Source organism: Microcebus murinus, chromosome 14 (assembly GCF_040939455.1).
Source record: "Microcebus murinus isolate Inina chromosome 14, M.murinus_Inina_mat1.0, whole genome shotgun sequence".
Lineage (NCBI taxonomy): Eukaryota > Metazoa > Chordata > Mammalia > Primates > Cheirogaleidae > Microcebus > Microcebus murinus.
Window position 1 is genome coordinate 26,091,531 of NC_134117.1, and position 17,522 is coordinate 26,109,052.

At 36.2% G+C, this 17,522-nt stretch overlaps 1 protein-coding gene across 6 annotated transcripts in view; it reads left to right on the plus strand.

The window, feature by feature from the left end:
- The window catches only part of CHUK (component of inhibitor of nuclear factor kappa B kinase complex), a 37,025-nt gene that overhangs the window by 4,537 nt on the left and 14,966 nt on the right, over positions 1 to 17,522 (plus strand). For 4 of the 6 annotated variants that reach the window (XR_012922846.1, XM_076009854.1, XM_076009858.1 and 1 more), the window contains exons 2-11: positions 654 to 748; positions 3,570 to 3,684; positions 4,586 to 4,655; positions 5,467 to 5,555; positions 6,727 to 6,816; positions 6,956 to 7,080; positions 7,252 to 7,359; positions 7,947 to 8,082; positions 14,329 to 14,523; positions 15,203 to 15,305. Coding sequence is in view for 5 of the 6 variants with exons in the window: in XM_076009854.1 (XP_075865969.1) it covers positions 654 to 748; positions 3,570 to 3,684; positions 4,586 to 4,655; positions 5,467 to 5,555; positions 6,727 to 6,816; positions 6,956 to 7,080; positions 7,252 to 7,359; positions 7,947 to 8,082; positions 14,329 to 14,523; positions 15,203 to 15,305 (1,126 nt within the window). In the remaining variant the exon portion in view is untranslated. The remainder of the gene's footprint in view (positions 1 to 653; positions 749 to 3,569; positions 3,685 to 4,585; positions 4,656 to 5,466; positions 5,556 to 6,726; positions 6,817 to 6,955; positions 7,081 to 7,251; positions 7,360 to 7,946; positions 8,083 to 14,328; positions 14,524 to 15,202; positions 15,306 to 17,522) is intronic. The other 2 variants (XM_076009856.1, XM_076009857.1) reach the window with 2 other exon arrangements.

The following is a 17,522-nucleotide window of genomic DNA, read 5'->3' on the forward strand; positions in this document are numbered from 1 at the left end:
AATCCGCCTGCCTCAGCCTCCCAAAGTGCTAGGATTACAGGTGTGAGCCACTGTGCCTGGCCTTTTCATGTTATTTGAAATACAAAGATCATGAGCCAGAGCTCTCTTCTGTGATAAACAGGTTTACTATGAAGTAAGAGATAATTTTTAAAAGATTTTTTTTTAAATGTAAAGATTGGGATCTAATTTTGGAGTTTTTGCTTTAGGCTTAGTGATATTAAAACTACTTCTTACTGTTTTGAGGCCAGGGAGCCCAGGATTATCCTCTTCATTCTAGTTATGGTAGAAGCTGGGTTCCATGTAAGTTGTCTCGAGCAAGCTCTGAAAGGGGTTTGTTGAGGAGACAGGGCTTTTTTTTCCCCCTAGCATTATATATGAGCCAGTTTTCTGAAAATACCTGTTATAGGATCAGTCTCGATCACTGTTTCCTTGTGTGCTGCTATGTGTTTAAAGGTCAGTTTTGAAAAATTGGTGTAATAGTGTCATAATTTATCTAACAAAAGTGTTAGCTCAAGAGAGTTGGAGATAAATATGTTTAATTAGTAAAACTAAAATGAGTTTTGTATTCCTAGGTTGACATTTCTTTGATAGCAAATAAATCTACACAAAAGCCTAATTTATTTTTTTTTTCTGTTGATTCTCTATTTTGGCAGGAACTTGATCTCAAAATAGCAATTAAGTCTTGTCGTGTAGAGCTAAATACCAAAAACAGAGAACGGTGGTGCCATGAAATCCAGATCATGAAGAAGTAAGTGTACTTGATGACTTAAATTTCCCCAGTTCTGTAGCCGGATGTCATCATAGGGAGAGAGATTAGGAATCCACTCTTCTGAAGATTTTTTTGGGAACATGTTTCTGTCTTTCTCATTACATATATATATATATTCTATTGTAGGTAATATCACATTATGATTAAGAAAGTTTAGTTTAAAAAGTCAGGTTGGGCATGGTAGCTCACGCCTATAATCCCAGTACTTTGGGAGGCTGAGGCGGGAGGGCTGCTTGAGGCCCAGAGTTCAAGACCAGCAAGACTCCACCTCTACTGAAAATAAGAAACATTAGCTGGGCATGGTGGCACACATCTGTAGTCCCAGTTTATGGGAGGCTGAGGCAGAAGAATTGCTTGAGCCCTGGAGTTCAAGGCTGCAGTGAGCAATGATGATACCACTGTATGCTTTGGAAACAGAGCAAGACCCTGTCCCCACCCAAAAAAAATTTTACCCCCAGGGATTTTTTTTAAAAAAAAGTCAGCTAGGGTACTTGTGCGTTGTTGTCAGGAATCTAAAATTGCACACCAGTTATGGAACACAGTAGTTTCTAAAAAAATTTAAAAATAGAATTAGCATATGATCCAGCAATTCCACTTCTGGGTAACTAATTGAAAGCAGGGACTTGAAGAGATTTTTTTCTGATGAGTCACCATGTTCATAGCAGTATTAATCTCAATAGCCAAAAGGTGGAAGCAACCCAGTATTCAGTGACAGAGAAATATATAAACAAAATGTAGTATATACAATATACAATGGAATATTATGCAGCCTTAAAAAGGAAGGAAATTCTGATACATGCCATGACATAGATGAACCTTGTGGATATTATGCTAAATAAAATAAGCCAGTCACAAAAAGACAAATACTATATCATTCCACTTATATATGGTACTTAGAGTAGTCAAATTCATAGAAAAAGAAAGTAGAATAGTGTTTTCCAGGGGTGAGGGGAAAGAGGAATAGAGAGTTATTTTTAATAGTTATGAGTTTCAGTTTTGTAAAAGTAAAGTTTTGTGCATGGGTGGAAGTGATGATAGCAAAACAGTGTGAAAGTATTTGATGTCACTGAACTAACTGTACACTTAATAAATGATTAAGATGGTAAATTTTATGTTACATCCGTTTTACCATAATCAAAATGTAAAAAGTATTTCAGTTAAAAAAAAAAAAAGGTCAACTAGGTATTATCAGACCTTAACTCTCTGAAGACAGAATCTATATCTTCTGGATCTCAGGCAGTGTTCAATCACTATTCTCATGTCTTTGGGACTCACTTTTGTTAGTGTATCTATTGCTTTGTAAAAATTACCCCCAAATTTAGCCCCTAAAACAACAAAAATTTAGTACCTCACAGTTTCTATGCCTTAGGAATTTGGGAGTAGTTGAGTTGGGTGGTTCTAGCTCAGGGTCTCACCTGAGACATCTCAAGATGTTTATATGTTTAGTGGAGCTGTTATAATCTGAAGCCTTGACTGGGGCTGGATTACCCACTTCCAAGTTCACTTAATGGCCATTGGCCAGATGTTCCTCACCATGTGGGCCTCTCCATAGGAAGCTTGAATGTCTTCATGACATGGCAGCTAACTTACCCCAGAGTAAGTGATCTGAGAGAGTCAGAGCAAGATGAAGGCTCACATAGCTTTTATGATCTTTCCTCAGAAGTCACACTGCATCCTTTTACCACATTATATTTGTTACTAATGAATCACAGCCTGCATTCAAGGGAGGAGAATTAAGCTTCTGAGGGGGAGAAGTAGACATATTTTAAAACTTCCATAGGTGGTGTGCTAAGTGCTTTATAGACCATTCTTCTAGTTACCACAGCGATTTTGTATTTGGGTATTATCTCTGTTTTGTAGATGAGGAAGTTGAAGCTCATGGATTCACACAGCTGATAGTAGAGTATGGATTTGAAACAAGCACTTTTTGACTCTAGTGTCTGTGGTCAATCCACTTTAGTGGTTCTCAAACCTGGCTATGTGGCAGAATCACCAGAAAAGCTTAACACTATAACTTCTCAGGCCCTACACTGTACACCCTACACTCAGATGTACAGTCAGTTTCTTTAGGTCCCTAGGACTTGAAAATCTATTCCAGTTTTGGGAGCTATTGCCATCATGATGATGATGATGACTGGGATATGATATATTATTAAGTTTTAAAAAACTGTTAGAAAGCAATATATAGTGTGATTCAGTATGTACTGGAAAATTTATTTGTGCACAGATTAAAAACTGGAAGGAAATATGCCCAAATTTTAATCATGTTCATCTTTGGGTAACATTGTAAGTAATAATGGAAGAGACAGTATGATAAAGGCTTTGGAGCCAGACTATGAGATTTTAATCCTTACTACCTACTTGACTACCTACTTGCTATGTGATCTTTGCTTTTTTTTTTTTTTAAATTTTTAAAAATTTTTGTCTTGTCATGCTCAGCTAGGATCTCTGTGTGATCTTATGTTACCTAACTAATATGTGCTTCAATTTTCTCTTGTGTGATGAAAGTATTAATAAATCTACCTATAAAAGGATTATTATGACAAGTAATTGAGTTAATATATGTAAAGTGTTTACTGCTTGGCACATAGAAATAGTAGTAATATTTCTATGGTAGTGGTAGTATTTTTACGTATATTTTCTTTTAAAAATTGATAATTTTTAATTATACAAATCAGAAAATAGAATTCTATAAATAATACCAATCTTTATTCCCTCCCCCCAATTAACTACCATTTCAAATGCAGTCCCTTTTCATTGGAAAAAATTTTTGATTATAATGTTTTCCCCTTCTTGTTAGGTTGAACCATGCGAATGTTGTAAAGGCCTGTGATGTTCCTGAGGAATTGAATTTTTTGATTAATGATGTGCCTCTTCTAGCAATGGAATACTGTTCTGGAGGAGATCTCAGGAAGGTAGTGTGGATGTTTTGAGATGAGAGATAGTAAATCACAAACTTTAGCAATGTTTGAATCACATTGAATGTGATAATCTAGAATAAGGATTGAAAAACTGTGGTCTGCTACCTGTTTTGTAAATAAAGTTTTATTGGAACATAGCCATGCTCCTTTCTTTACACATTGTCTATGGCTGCTTTCTTATAGTTGCAGAATTAAGTAGTTTTGACAGAGACCATATGGCTTGCAAAGCCTAAAGTATTATATTTATTATCTAGTCCTTTACAGAAAATGTTTATTGACCCCTGATTTAGAACATGCATTTTTGTTGTTATTGTTTGCAAGATGGGACTGTATTGATGGTGTTGGATCAAAGTATCAGAGTTTAAGGTGCTAGGCTGGGCGCAGTAGCTCACACCTGTAATCCTAGCACTCTGGGAGGCCGAGGCAGGAGGATTGCTTGAGCTCAGGAGTTCGAAACCAGCCTGAGCAAGAGTGAGACCCCATCTCTACTAAAAATAGAAAAAATTAGATGAGTGTCGTGTGTGCCTGTAGTCCCAGCTACTGGGAGGGAAGGGAGTTTAAGGTGCTTATGACAAGTTGTGTTCTCTATTGCAATCTTTTTTCCTATCTCATTTTAAATGTGCTCATATGGCTATTTTTATATTAATATATGTCTGTGAGATTTGTCAGCCTTTTCCCATTTCAAATACTTTTGCCACTGTTACTTTTATGAGCTTTATCATGAAATTTACATGCCCTTAGGTATGGATTTGGTAATTTTTTTTCCCTTACACTTTCTTTATCATGACTTATTTTCTCTTTTGAATATTCTCTCAGAGTATAGTGGTTGATGTATGTCACAATAGCAGCCCAGCAATTTGCAGTATACATTTTTAGATTTCTTTTTTTTCTTTAGCTACTCAACAAACCAGAAAATTGTTGTGGACTTAAAGAAAGCCAGATACTTTCTTTACTAAGTGATATAGGTATGTAATCAATATTAAGATACCATTATAATTTAATGTCCCTTTGGTCCATAAAAGATTCTGTATATTTCTTGGGCATTGTTGCTATACTATACAAAGCATAGAGATTTTTAGTATCTATAAGAAATTATCTTAAAAATCTATTACTATTGATGCTAAATTAAAACTAGAATATTTTATGTTTTATTTTTGACTAGGCATCCTTCTCTGTCTAATAGATACCCCAATTCCTGACCAAAAGATGGCGTGAAATGACCTTACTCAATTTCACTGCCACTCCTGTGATTGACACTGTAATTTTGTTTACAGTGGAATTGCATCTCTTTGGGGAATAGATCATCAAGTCAATTCTTAGGGTGAAAGTTTCTGTTTAGTCAGAATTACTTGTGAAAAATTCCTAATATAACCAGTATCTAGGCCTTTGGAAGAAGTTCAAAAATCAAGAATTGGTTTCCTTATATATTTTGGTTTTGTTTCTTTTCTTAAGTCATGGGGGCCAAAATCCAGTTGAAGAGGGTGATTTAGGTGGGAGAAAAAGGCTATAAAAGTTATAGGGATCTTTTCAATGACTCGTTCCATTTCTTTTTAATTTTTATTCTAAGAAGTTGAGTATATAATTCTATAGTATTTGTTTAATATTACTATATTTTCTGAGAAGAAAATCTGAACTACTATAATATTATTAGTTATATAGTTATGATTATACATATAAATTTGAGTGTCAGAGCAGATTTGTATAAAATGTGAGGTGAATTTTTTTTTTAATTCAGTGTTTTCTGTTACTTCAAAATACACTTTAAACTTTATTTAGGGTCTGGGATTCGATACTTGCATGCAAACAAAATTATACATCGAGATCTAAAACCTGAAAATATAGTTCTTCAGGATGTTGGTGGAAAGGTAAGTGAAACCTAGAGAAATATTTCATGCCTATTGAATATAGTCTCCCTGGTACAGTTAGTCATGGAGCTTTGGTGTCTTTGCTGTGTACCTGTAACACTTTATGCTTGTTCTGTTTTAGTCCTCACCACACTGAACTGTACTTTTATGTTCAGTTTTTTGTCTCCTCTGCTAAATAGTGTCTCCCTTATACAGAAACTGTACCTATCTTGTTCATGTCTGTTTTTTCAACACAGTATCTATCAGACATACAGGCAGGAAGTAAATAATTTGTTAACCTTTACTATCTTATGAAGCACATCCAAAACATATACATATGCATCATGGGTCCACTTTAAGAAAAAGAAAAAGTATTTATTTTTTAAAACTCATTCTCCTTCCCTCAGATCCTAAGTTCTGTATTTAGTTAAAATTTAAAACCTTGATTTCTCTAATTCCTAAGTGAGTCATCTTGAGAAGAACCAGAAATTGTGAGTTGACTCTTAAAATGTTCATTTTCATTAGTAATTTGAGCAATTTTCTTGTTTCTAGCTTCCAGGTTCCATTCCAATAAAGACTTAAAGCCAAGAGTCTGATCTTCCCTGTAAAAAAAAAAAAAAAAAAAAAAAAAAAAGCCAACAGTCTGAAATTGGCATTGATTGTGTTCTCTTTAGTTAGTAAAAATGGTGGTTGATCAGTTGGATGGAACTTTGGTGATGCTTCTTCTCTTAGGAGCCTTTTGTGTATGCTTAGTACCAATTATTTCTGCTATTTTTTTTTTGGGGGGGGTATCCAAAGACTTCGAGACATTCTTGAAGTTAGATAGGTGTTTACTCACATTTAATCCACTCTAAGGTGGTATGATGCTTCAAGTTTGGAAGTCAACCTTACCTTTGCTTTCCAGTTATTAAGCACTGCTTACCAGGTATCAAGCACTGTGTCAAGTTCTTTACTTTCACTGTTGCATCGAATCTTAATAAAAATTCTGTGAAGTAGGGACTGTTAGTAATTCCATTAAGTAACTTAAGAGCACATGCTTAGTTAAGTGGTGGAGGTTAGGCTTGCAACACATTTGTGTTGTTTCATAGCTCAGTCTTTTTACTGACAACCCCTATACAGGTTTATAAGAACATTGTTGCCTTTCCTTTTCAAATTTCTTGACCATTTAATGCTTATTCTTATTATTTTGCAGATAACGCATAAAATAATTGATCTAGGTTATGCCAAAGATGTTGATCAAGGAAGCCTGTGTACATCTTTTGTGGGGACACTGCAGTATCTGGTGAGACCTGTATTATTTCCTTGATTTTAAGTGTACAAGATTCTCATTCTTATTTCTGAAGGTCATAAATACAGTAGTTCAGAAATAAAGTAGCCTTTCCCATATGGTGTCGGCATTTAAAGTATTTTCTCTTTTTAAGGCCCCAGAGCTCTTTGAGAATAAGCCTTACACAGCCACTGTTGATTATTGGAGCTTTGGGACCATGGTGTTTGAATGTATTGCGGGATACAGGCCTTTTTTGCATCATCTGCAGCCATTTACCTGGTAAGAAATGAATGAGAACTTAATAAGGAATGGAAATTTTTTCATTTGTCTGCCTTTTTCTTTCTTTAATGGTCTGTCTTTTAAACCATAATTGAGTAAAACTAAATGGCAAGAAATCTTATAGTGTTTGTGAGAATCAGGTTGTCAACTATGGTAGTTTTATTTTTATAGCCATGAGAAGATTAAGAAGAAGGATCCAAAGTGTATATTTGCATGTGAAGAGATGACAGGAGAAGTTCGGTTTAGTACCCATTTACCTCAGCCAAATAGCCTTTGTAGGTAAGTGTATTTTAGTTGAGGAAGTTTGCCTCAGTTTCTCCAGGGTTGTAAAAGAACAGTAGAGTAGTTGTCTGTTTCAAGTAGCATTATCCAGTAGAACTTTCTGTGATGATGGAAATGTTCTATATCTCTGTTGGCCACATGAGTCTATAGAGCACTTGAAAAGTGGCTAGTGTGACTGAGGAATTGAATTTTAAATAAATAGTAAATGTAAATAACTACTTGTGGCTGTCCAGTATAGTGACTACCATATTGGACAGCACAGGTCTAATGGAAATGAGAACTACAGCCATTTGACTAATTGGCTTAGGTGCTAAGAATGCTCCTGGGATAATGAAGTAAATGGGTTCCTTGGAAAATGGAATTGGACTCAATCTGTTGGAGTTACTAACTTATATATGTGGAGTTTTATGTTGTATTTATGAAAAAAGATTATCCCCTGTCATTTCATGAATTATTTGAAAGATATAAAAGGGTACAGACAAGTGATAGAAAAGGAAATGGACAACTATAAAAAAAACTTTTTAACAATACTGAAGGAAAATTAGGACATAATGATTTTCACCCTATTCTTGTACATTTTCTAGTTTAATGGTAGAACCCATGGAAAACTGGCTACAATTGATGTTGAATTGGGACCCTCAGCAGAGAGGAGGACCTGTTGATCTTACTTTGAAGCAGCCAAGATGTTTTGTATTAATGGATCACATTCTGAATTTGAAGGTTAGTTTTAATGGGGTCTACTTCATAAGACTTGCATTGAAGTTAACAAGTTTATGTGGAAAATGAGCATAAATATATTTTAATAATCTTTTCCTGATGTTTATTTGAAAAAGAAAATGATACTCTTAGAGCTGATGCTTTTTTATTTCTTTAGCACGCTTTCTCAGTTTGCTTCTATGTGGTCTTTATTATTTCTTTATTTCTTTTTTATTTCTTTAGCAAGCTTTCTCAGTTTGCTTCTATGTGGTTCTTTGAAGTATCTTTTCTATTTTTCCCTTCCCATGTTGTTACCATTATCACCTCATTCATTTATGTGTAATCATACTGGATTTGGTTTGGTGAGGAAAAGTTCCTACTTGGCTTTTATGCCTTTATACTTACTCCCCATGCTATAGTCCATGCAACATGAACTGCCTTTTTCATCTTCTGAAAATGCTTTTTGATTCTGTCCAAGAAACTAACATAGTTCTTTTTTGCCTAACAAATCAAGTGTAAACTGATATGTGTGGCTTTTGGGGACTTTCCCCAGCCAAGTGTTGCTTTGTACCTGCTTCTCTTAACTTTTACGTCACTCGTTATGCTCGTTCGTCACTGTTCATTATGCCTCAAATCCATTATCTATTTTTGTGCTTTGACAGATGCTGTCTTTCTGCCCAATATGTTCTCCATCTCTGTGTATCTCCTCGCCTATGCTGACATGTCTTTAAGAGCTTTTTTAAAATGGTATCTGCCATATAGTTTTGTCATTTAGTCATATTTATTAAATCCTTTGTTTTCTAATTATTTATCGTCTTCTATTCATGCCTCTCCATATAGATTGTCATCTTCGTCAAGGCCAGAAGTGTTTTACTACTTTTATTAACAGTCACCCACCCAACCCCATTGCTATCCCAGCATTCTGTACAGAGCACGGCATGTATCAAGTTCCTAGTAAACTATTCATTGATATGAAGGAGAGGTATAGAGAGTTCTATAGTGCTGTACACCCAGAAACAACTCTCATCTGTAGTCTTTTATAATGATTATAATACCTATCACATTCTGCCTTGTATTTTAGTTCTCTTAGTGTATCTTAATATCTTCTTTTTGACTGTAATCATATGGAGGGGCAAGGATCATAAGTTACTCAGTTTGCTTACCATTACTACCACCACAACACACTAGTGTGTACCATAGTAGATACTCTATTTCAGTAAACAAAAAGATAAATTTAGGTCATATTTCCTTTCTTTCTTCTTCTTTTTATTTTTTTTTTATTTTTTTTTATTTTTTTTTTTTTTTTTTGGCCAGGAACATGTGTAGAATCTTCTTCTTTTTAGAGACAGAGTCTTATTCTGTCATTCAGGCTGGAGTACAAGGGAGCGATCATAGCTCACTGTAGCCTTGAACTCCTGGGCTCAAGCAATCCTCCTGCCTAAGCCTTCTAAGTAGCTAGGACTACAGGCTTGTGCCACCATGCCTGGCTAATATTTCTTATTTTTTATAGAGATGGAGTCTCGTCATATTGCCCAGGCTGGTCTCAAACTTCTGGCATCAAACAGTGCTTCCATCTCAGCTGCCCAAAGTGCTGGGATTATAAACATGAGCCACTACACCCAGCCCTGCTCCTTTTTTGCTCCCTTCTTGTTTGAAGCTTTGGTAGTGGGATGCCTTGATGACTTCTACCTTGACATACACCTGGTGTAAAAGTAAATGTCCACTGTAGGATTTACATCCTAAGTTTCTGCTATTGCTATTAGTGGCAGATGTCATAATGTGAAATCTGCCTAGACTGGGAAGGCATGGAAAATCTCAGGTAGTATGCTTGTAAATCCATGTCAGTTTTGAAGATTTCCCTCCCCCTCTCTTTTATTTTTTTTAATTAATTAATTAATTAATTAATTTTTTGAGACAGAGTCTCACTTTGTTGCCTAGGCTAGAGTGAGTGCCATGGCGTCAGCCTAGCTCACAGCAACCTCAAACTCCTGGCTCAAGCAATCCTTCTGCCTCAGCCTCCCAAGTAGCTGGGACTACAGGCATGCGCCACCATGCCCGGCTAATTTTTTCTATATATATTAGTTGGCCAATTAATTTCTTTCTATTTATAGTAGAGACGGGGTCTCACTCTTGCTCAGGCTGGTTTCGAACTCCTGACCTTGAGCAATCCGCCTGCCTCGGCCTCCCAGAGAGCTAGGATTACAGGCGTGAGCCACCGCGCCCAGCCAGTTTATTTATTTTTGAGACAGAGTCTCCCTTTGTTGCCCGGCTAGAGTGAGTGCTGTGGCATCAGCCTAGTTTACAGCAACCTCAAACTCCTGGGGTTAAGCGATCCTGTTGCCTTAGCCTCCCGAGTAGCTGGGACTACAGGCATGCACCACCATGCCCATCTAATTTTTTCTAGCTATATTAGTTGGCCAATTAATTTCTTTCTATTTATAGTAGAGATGGGATCTCGCTCTTGCTCAGGCTGGTTTCGAACTCCTGACCTTGAGCAATCTGCCCGCCTCCACCTCCCAGAGTGCTCGGATTACAGGCATGAGCCACCGGATTACAGGCATGAGCCACCGCGCCCGGCCTATTTTTATTTTTTTTGAGACAGAGTCTCACTGTGTTGCCTGGGCTAGAGTGCCGTGGCGTCAGCCTAGCTCACAGCAACCTCAAACTCCTGGGCTCAAGCGCTCCTACTGCGTTAGCCTCCCGAGTAGCTGGGACTACAGGCATGCACCACCATGCCCGGCTAATTTTTTTTCTATATATTTTTAGTTGGTCAATTAATTTCCTTCTATTTTTAGTAGAGATCCGCCCACCTCAGCTTCCGAGAGCGCTAGGATTATAGGCGTGAGCCACTGTGCCCAGCCCCCCCCTCTTTTAAATATAAAAGATTATTATATATTAAAAGATAGTCTGTTAATGATATGCTAAGAGAAATATTGGTAATGTTTTTTTTAAATTTTTTTTTGAACAGAGTCTCACTCTGTTGCCCAGGCTAGAGTGCTGTGGCATCAGCCTAGCTCACAGCAACCTCAAACTCCTGGGCTCAAGCTATCCTCCTGCCTCAGCCTCCTGAGTAGCTGGGACTATAGGCATGTGGCACTATACCTGGCTAATTTTTTCTATATATTTTTAGTTGTCCAGATAATTTCTTTCTATTTTTAGTAGAGATGGGGTCTCACTCTTGCTCGGGCTGGTCTCGAACTCCTGAGCTCAAGCAATCCTCCTGCCTCGGCCTCCCAGAGTGCTAGGATTACAGGCATGAGCCACCACACCTGGCCAATATTGGTAATCTTTTTAAAACACTTGGAATTTACATTAAAAAGAGCAGTTTCAGGTTAAAAAGCAGTTTGGTATTTCTGTAACACCACTTATTTGAGCATCTGTGTCAGGATATGTAAGTAGAAATAATAGTGGCCCTTCAAACTGAAAAGTTTCTGCACAGCAAAGGAAGTAAACAAAATGAAAATGCAACCTATGAAATGGGAAAAAAATATTTCTAAACCATATACTCGATAAGAGGTTAATATCCAAAATTTATAAGGAACTCATAAAACTTAATACCAAAAACATAAATAATTCAATTAAAAATGGACCTAAATAGACACTTCTCAAAAGAAGAAATTTGGATGATCAACAGACATATAAAAAGGTACTCAACAACTCTAATTATCAGGGAAATGAAAATCAAAACCACAGTGAGATATCACCTTATACCTGTTAGAACAGCTGCCATAAAAAGATAAATGTTGGTGAGGATATGGAGAAAAGGGATCCCTTATACACTATTAGTGAGAATGTAAATTAGTACAGCCATAATGGGAAACAGTATGGATGTTTTTCAAAAAATTAAAAATAGAGCTATCGTATGATCCAACAATCCCATTTTTGGGTATATATCCAAAGGAATTGAAAATAAGATTACCAAGAGGTATCTGTAGTCTCATGTTCACTGCAGTGTTATTCATAATGGCCAAGATATGGAAACAACCTAAATGTCCTTTGATAGATGAATGGTTGGGGGAAATGTGGTATATATACAATGAGATATTATTCCGCCTTAAAAAAAAAAAAGAAGAAAATCTTGCCAGCATAATGTCCTGCCAGGATAAACCTGGAGGACATTATGCTAAGTGAAATAAGCAAGACAGAGAAATACCGCAAGATCTTATTTATATGTGGAATCTAAAATAGTCAAACTTATAGAAGCAGACAGTGGGATGGTGATTGCCAGGGGCTGGGGAAGAAGGGGAGAATATAGTGATGTTTAAGGGGTATAAAAATAGTAATTATGAAGAGGTGATAGATGTGTTAATTAGCTGAAATGTGATTATTTCACAGTGTATATCAAAACATTAAGTTGGGCTGGGTGTGGTGGTTCATGCCTGTAATCCTACCACTCTGGGAAGTCAAGGCGGGAGGATCGCTCGAGGTCAGGAGTTCGAGACCAGCCTGAGCAAGAGTGAGACCCCCGTCTCTACTAAAAATAGAAAGAAATTATCTGGACTACTAAAAATATAGAAAAAATTAGCTGGGCATGGTGGCGCATGCCTGTAGTCCCAGCTACTCAGGAGGGTGAGGCAGGAGTTTGAAGTTGCTTTAAGCCCAGGAGTTTGAAGTTGCTGTGAGCTAGGCTGACGCCACAGCACTTCAGCCCAGGCAACAGAATGAGACTCTGTCTCAAAACAAAAAACAACAAAAAAAACCCCATTAAGTTGTATACCTTAAATATACACAATTTTTATATGTAAAAAAAAATTGTCACAAAATAAAATGTTTAAAAGACCAAAAAGAAATACTTCAGAGGATCAGGTTACGAGGGGGGCTATAGATGAAACAAGATTGGCTATGTGTAAATAATGGTTGAAACTAGGGAAGGCATTCACAGGGTTAGGAAGGGAGTTTATGCTGTCATCTGTAGTTTTGTGTGCTTGAAAATGGTCGTTAAACTTTATATTTTAAGGGGGAAAAAAGAAATAATAATGGCCTGGATTAATGCTTTACCTTTGTAGTAAGGATTTCCATCAGAGATAATTTTAATCATTTGCATATATTAGCTAATGTAAGGCATGGAGAAACGTAGGCATTAATTTTGTATGACTCTGCACGTGGCTTCAGGAAAAATAAAAAAAAAATAAAAATTTTGTATGACATATCTAAGAACAGTGGACTGAAGAGAATTTGAAATCATGTATGTTTAAAAGACTGTCCTCCAATTTTGTGGCTGTGGCTATCTGGTTACCTGGCTAGAGCTCCACCTGACTCAGCCTCACACTCATGTGGTCTATATAAGGCTACTTTTACTGAGACGTTAGGTGAGAGTAATAAGACTGTTATTATCTAACTTTGGGCCCTTAGGTCACTGCTCTGGGATTTGGTGGCCTTAATGGGAACAACAATGCTTCTTTCCTGTTTAAAGAGAGACAGCTCTCTATCAGATGATTATTTCTTGAGGCAACATGAAGTAGACAGAAAGAAGTTCAGATCCAAGCTCTAACAGTTATCAGCTGTGTGATCCCTAACACATTATTTAACTTAGAACTCTGGGCCAGGCGCAGTGGCTCATACCTGTAATCCTAGCAATCTGGGAGGCCGAGGGGGGAGGATCACCTGAGATCAGGAGTTTGAGGCCAGCCTGAGCAAGAGCAAGACCCCATCTCTATTAAAAATAGAAAATTATTAGCCGGTTGTGGTGGTGTGTGCCTGTAGTCCCAGGTGCTCGAGAGGGTGAGACAGGAGGATCACTTGAGCCCAGGAATTGGAGGTTGCTTTGAGCTAGGCTGACACCACGGCACTCTAGCCCAGGTGACAGAGCAAGAATGTCTCAAACAAAAAAAGAACTCTGGTTTCTCCCTCTGTTAAAATGGACATTAGAAGATCTAATTAATGAGGATGCTATGTGAAAGCACTTTACTCCATGGTTGGCATCTATTAGGCACTTCTTAAATGGGAATGTTTCCTTTTAGGTGTATGTTAATGTTTTTCAAAATAAATGTTATTTTTTTAAAATTGGGATTTTTATTTCTCGATTTTGTGCATCTCTAGAACTTTGAAATTTTCTTGGAACTAACATCTCTTGTAGTGGAAAAGTAAAACTTCTTCCATTTTCAGAATGTCATTTTACAATTATAGCAGGAGATTTCACTTTGAAGAATGAGTGAACCTTATTTAGTGTAGAAATAATGCGTTTTGCTCATAATCCCCTTTTAGTATCTTGTACTGAATCTTTTACATAGTAAGTGATTAATAAACTTATCTTTTTTCTTATTTATACAGATAGTACATATCCTAAATATGACTTCTGCAAAGATAATTTCTTTTTTGTTACCACCTGATGAAAGTCTTCATTCACTGCAGTCTCGTATTGAGCGTGAAACTGGGATAAGTACTGTTTCTCAAGAGCTGCTTTCAGAAACAGGCATTTCTCTGGATCCTCGGAAACCAGCTTCCCAGTGTGTTCTAGATGGAGTTGTAAGAGAATTCTAATATACCTAGAGTATAAGAAATCTGTTTCTGTGGAGGAATTGCATGCCCTGCACTTTTTTTTTTTTTTTTTCTGAGGATATTGAAGTCTTAAAATTCAGTAATTTCTTTAGTAAATTTACCAAATTGTGCAGCTATCACCCTAAATCAGTTTAAAAACATTTTCATCTCAGTAAGATCCCTTATGTTCATTAACTGTTAATCTCCATTCTGCCCAAGGCAACCATGAATCTATTTTCTATCTCCATAGATCTGCCTTTTCTAAACATTTCATATAAATGGAATTATATAATATAGTAGTCTCTTGTGTCTGACTTCTTTCACTTAGACATATTTTTGAGGTTCATCCATGTTGTAGCATTTATAAGTACTTAATTCCATTTGATTACTAAATAGCATTTTCATTTTGTGTGTGTGTGTGTGTATGTATGTGTGTGTATATATATATACCTTTTTTATTTTGGTGATTGTTTTTCACTTTCACCCTTCCTAAAGTTTGGGTTTTTTTCCTTAACAAAAGTATGTATTCTGTATCTGTAAGATGTGTGCTAATATACATTGACTTTGTTCATTTGTGTTTTGAAGTAGGAAGTCTGGTACATAAGTAGAGAGCCTAGGATTTTCAAGTATCTTTGAGCAGAATGTTAATTGTTTGTTTCTTTTTCAGAGAGGCTGTGATAGCTATATGGTTTATTTGTTTGATAAAAGTAAGACTGTATATGAAGGGCCATTTGCTTCCAGAAGTTTATCTGATTGTGTAAATTATATTGGTAAGTACATTTCATTTAGAGGCTAAGCTTTAACACATTAACTGCCATGTGAGTTGTGTTTAACTCATGCAAGTTTTGAGCCCAGGGCCTTGTGAAGCATATGGAACTCACGTCTTTTTACCTGGGGAGTTGCGTGAACTATTTTTCAAGTTGCATATAACTCACACACAGAAAACAATAAAAAATAACAAATTTTTCATTAAATTAGAAAGAATCATTTTGTTTTCGAAGTTTTTATTCTATTTTTGTAGTAAAACACCGTGACCCCAAGGAAAATATTTTTTTTTTTCTAGTGTGGCAGTCAATGTGTTAAACCTGAAATAATATAATTTTGACTCTCAATATGATTAGTAGAAATGGTATTTTGGTGTTTCTGTTCTGTATCTCTCATACTTGAAGTTTCTATATATGGTGAAAAATGGATTTATGTAGTTTGGAAGGTGAAAAGGTAGATTTTAAATCATCGCCAGGTCCCTCATTTAAGACAGGATTTATTTCCTAAGGATAGGCCTCTCACAGGAGAATGAAACTTCACTCATAATTAAACCTCCTTTTTAATTGTCCCTTTATTATTTAAACATGTTCAAATATTTATTTCATTTTATCCTATAAATACTGCTTTATGTTCAAATGTTTTAATTTATCCTGTCAAAATTATTTTCTTTTAGGCCGGGCGCTGTGGCTCACGCCTGTAATCCTAGCTCTTGGGAGGCCGAGGCGGGCGGATTGCTCAAGGTCAGGAGTTCAAAACCAGCCTGAGCAAGAGCGAGACCCCGTCTCTACTATAAATAGAAAGAAATTAATTGGCCAACTGATATATATATATAAAATTAGCTGGGCATGGTGGCGCATGCCTGTAGTCCCAGCTACTCGGGAGGCTGAGGCAGGAGGATCACTCGAGCCCAGGAGTTTGAGGTTGCTGTGAGCTAGGCTGACGCCACGGCACTCACTCTAGCCTGGACAACAAAGCGAGACTCTGTCTCAAAAAAAAAAAAAAAAAAAAAATTATTTTCTTTTGAAGAAATGTTTGATCAATTTATTTCTACCCAAACTAAAATAAAGCACAAAATTGTAAAATCAAGAATAACATTGACCATAAGGGCTAAAATCTGTCCTCTCTTACCTTTTTATTAGTTTTCTCTTGAATTTTTCTTTTAAATTGAGGTGTAGTTTACATATAATGAAATGCACAGATCATATAGTTTGATGATTTTTGACAAATGTATATACTTGTACAATCCATACTGTAGTCATCATATAAAACATTTCCTTCACCTCAGAAAGTTCTCTTATGTTTCTTTCCAGTCAATCTTCCTTTCCTCAGACCTTTATTAAATTTTTTTTTACTAATTTTTTTACTTTTTTTAGAATAGTTTTAGATTTACAGAAAAATTGAGTAGATAGTACAGAGTTCCTGTATAACCGCTCGTCCCTCACATATATAGTTACCTCTATTGTTAACATCTTACATTAGTATAGTACATTTGTTGTAATTAATGAACCAATATATTATTACTAACTAAAGTCCATACTTTATTCATATTTCCTCTGATTTTACCTAATGTCCTTTTTCTGTTATAAGATCACATTCAGGATACCACATTACATTTAGGAGTTATGTCTTCTTAGGCTCTGCTGTGGCAGTTTATCAGACTTTCCTTGTTTTTGATGACTCTGACACTTTTCAGGAGTACTGGTCAAGTATTTTGTAGGATGCCCCTCTGTTGAAATCTCTTTTTTTTTCATAATTGAGATTATGGGTTTTTGAAAGATCACAGAAGTAAAGTGATATTTTCATCACCTATAAAGGATACCTTATGAATTATGATGGTTGGTGTTAAACCTTGATCACTTGGCTGAAATAGTATTTGTCAGGTTTCTGCACTATTAAGTTTAATCTTTTCTACCCTTTCCATACTGTACTCTTTGGATAGAAGTCATCATGTATAACCCACACTTAAGGAGTGGGGAGTTATGTTCCCCTCCTTTAGGATAGAGTATCCACATAATTTATTTGTAATTCCTCTGCATGGAGATTTGTCTCTTCTCATTTATTAATTTGTTCATTTATTTATGTCAGTATGAACTCATGATATTTATTTTATACTTTGTACTATAATCCAATACTAGTTTATTTTGTTGTGCAAATTGTTCCAGCTTTGGCCATTAGGAGCTCTTTAATTGGCTCCTATATCCCTTTACAAGCCCACATGAATG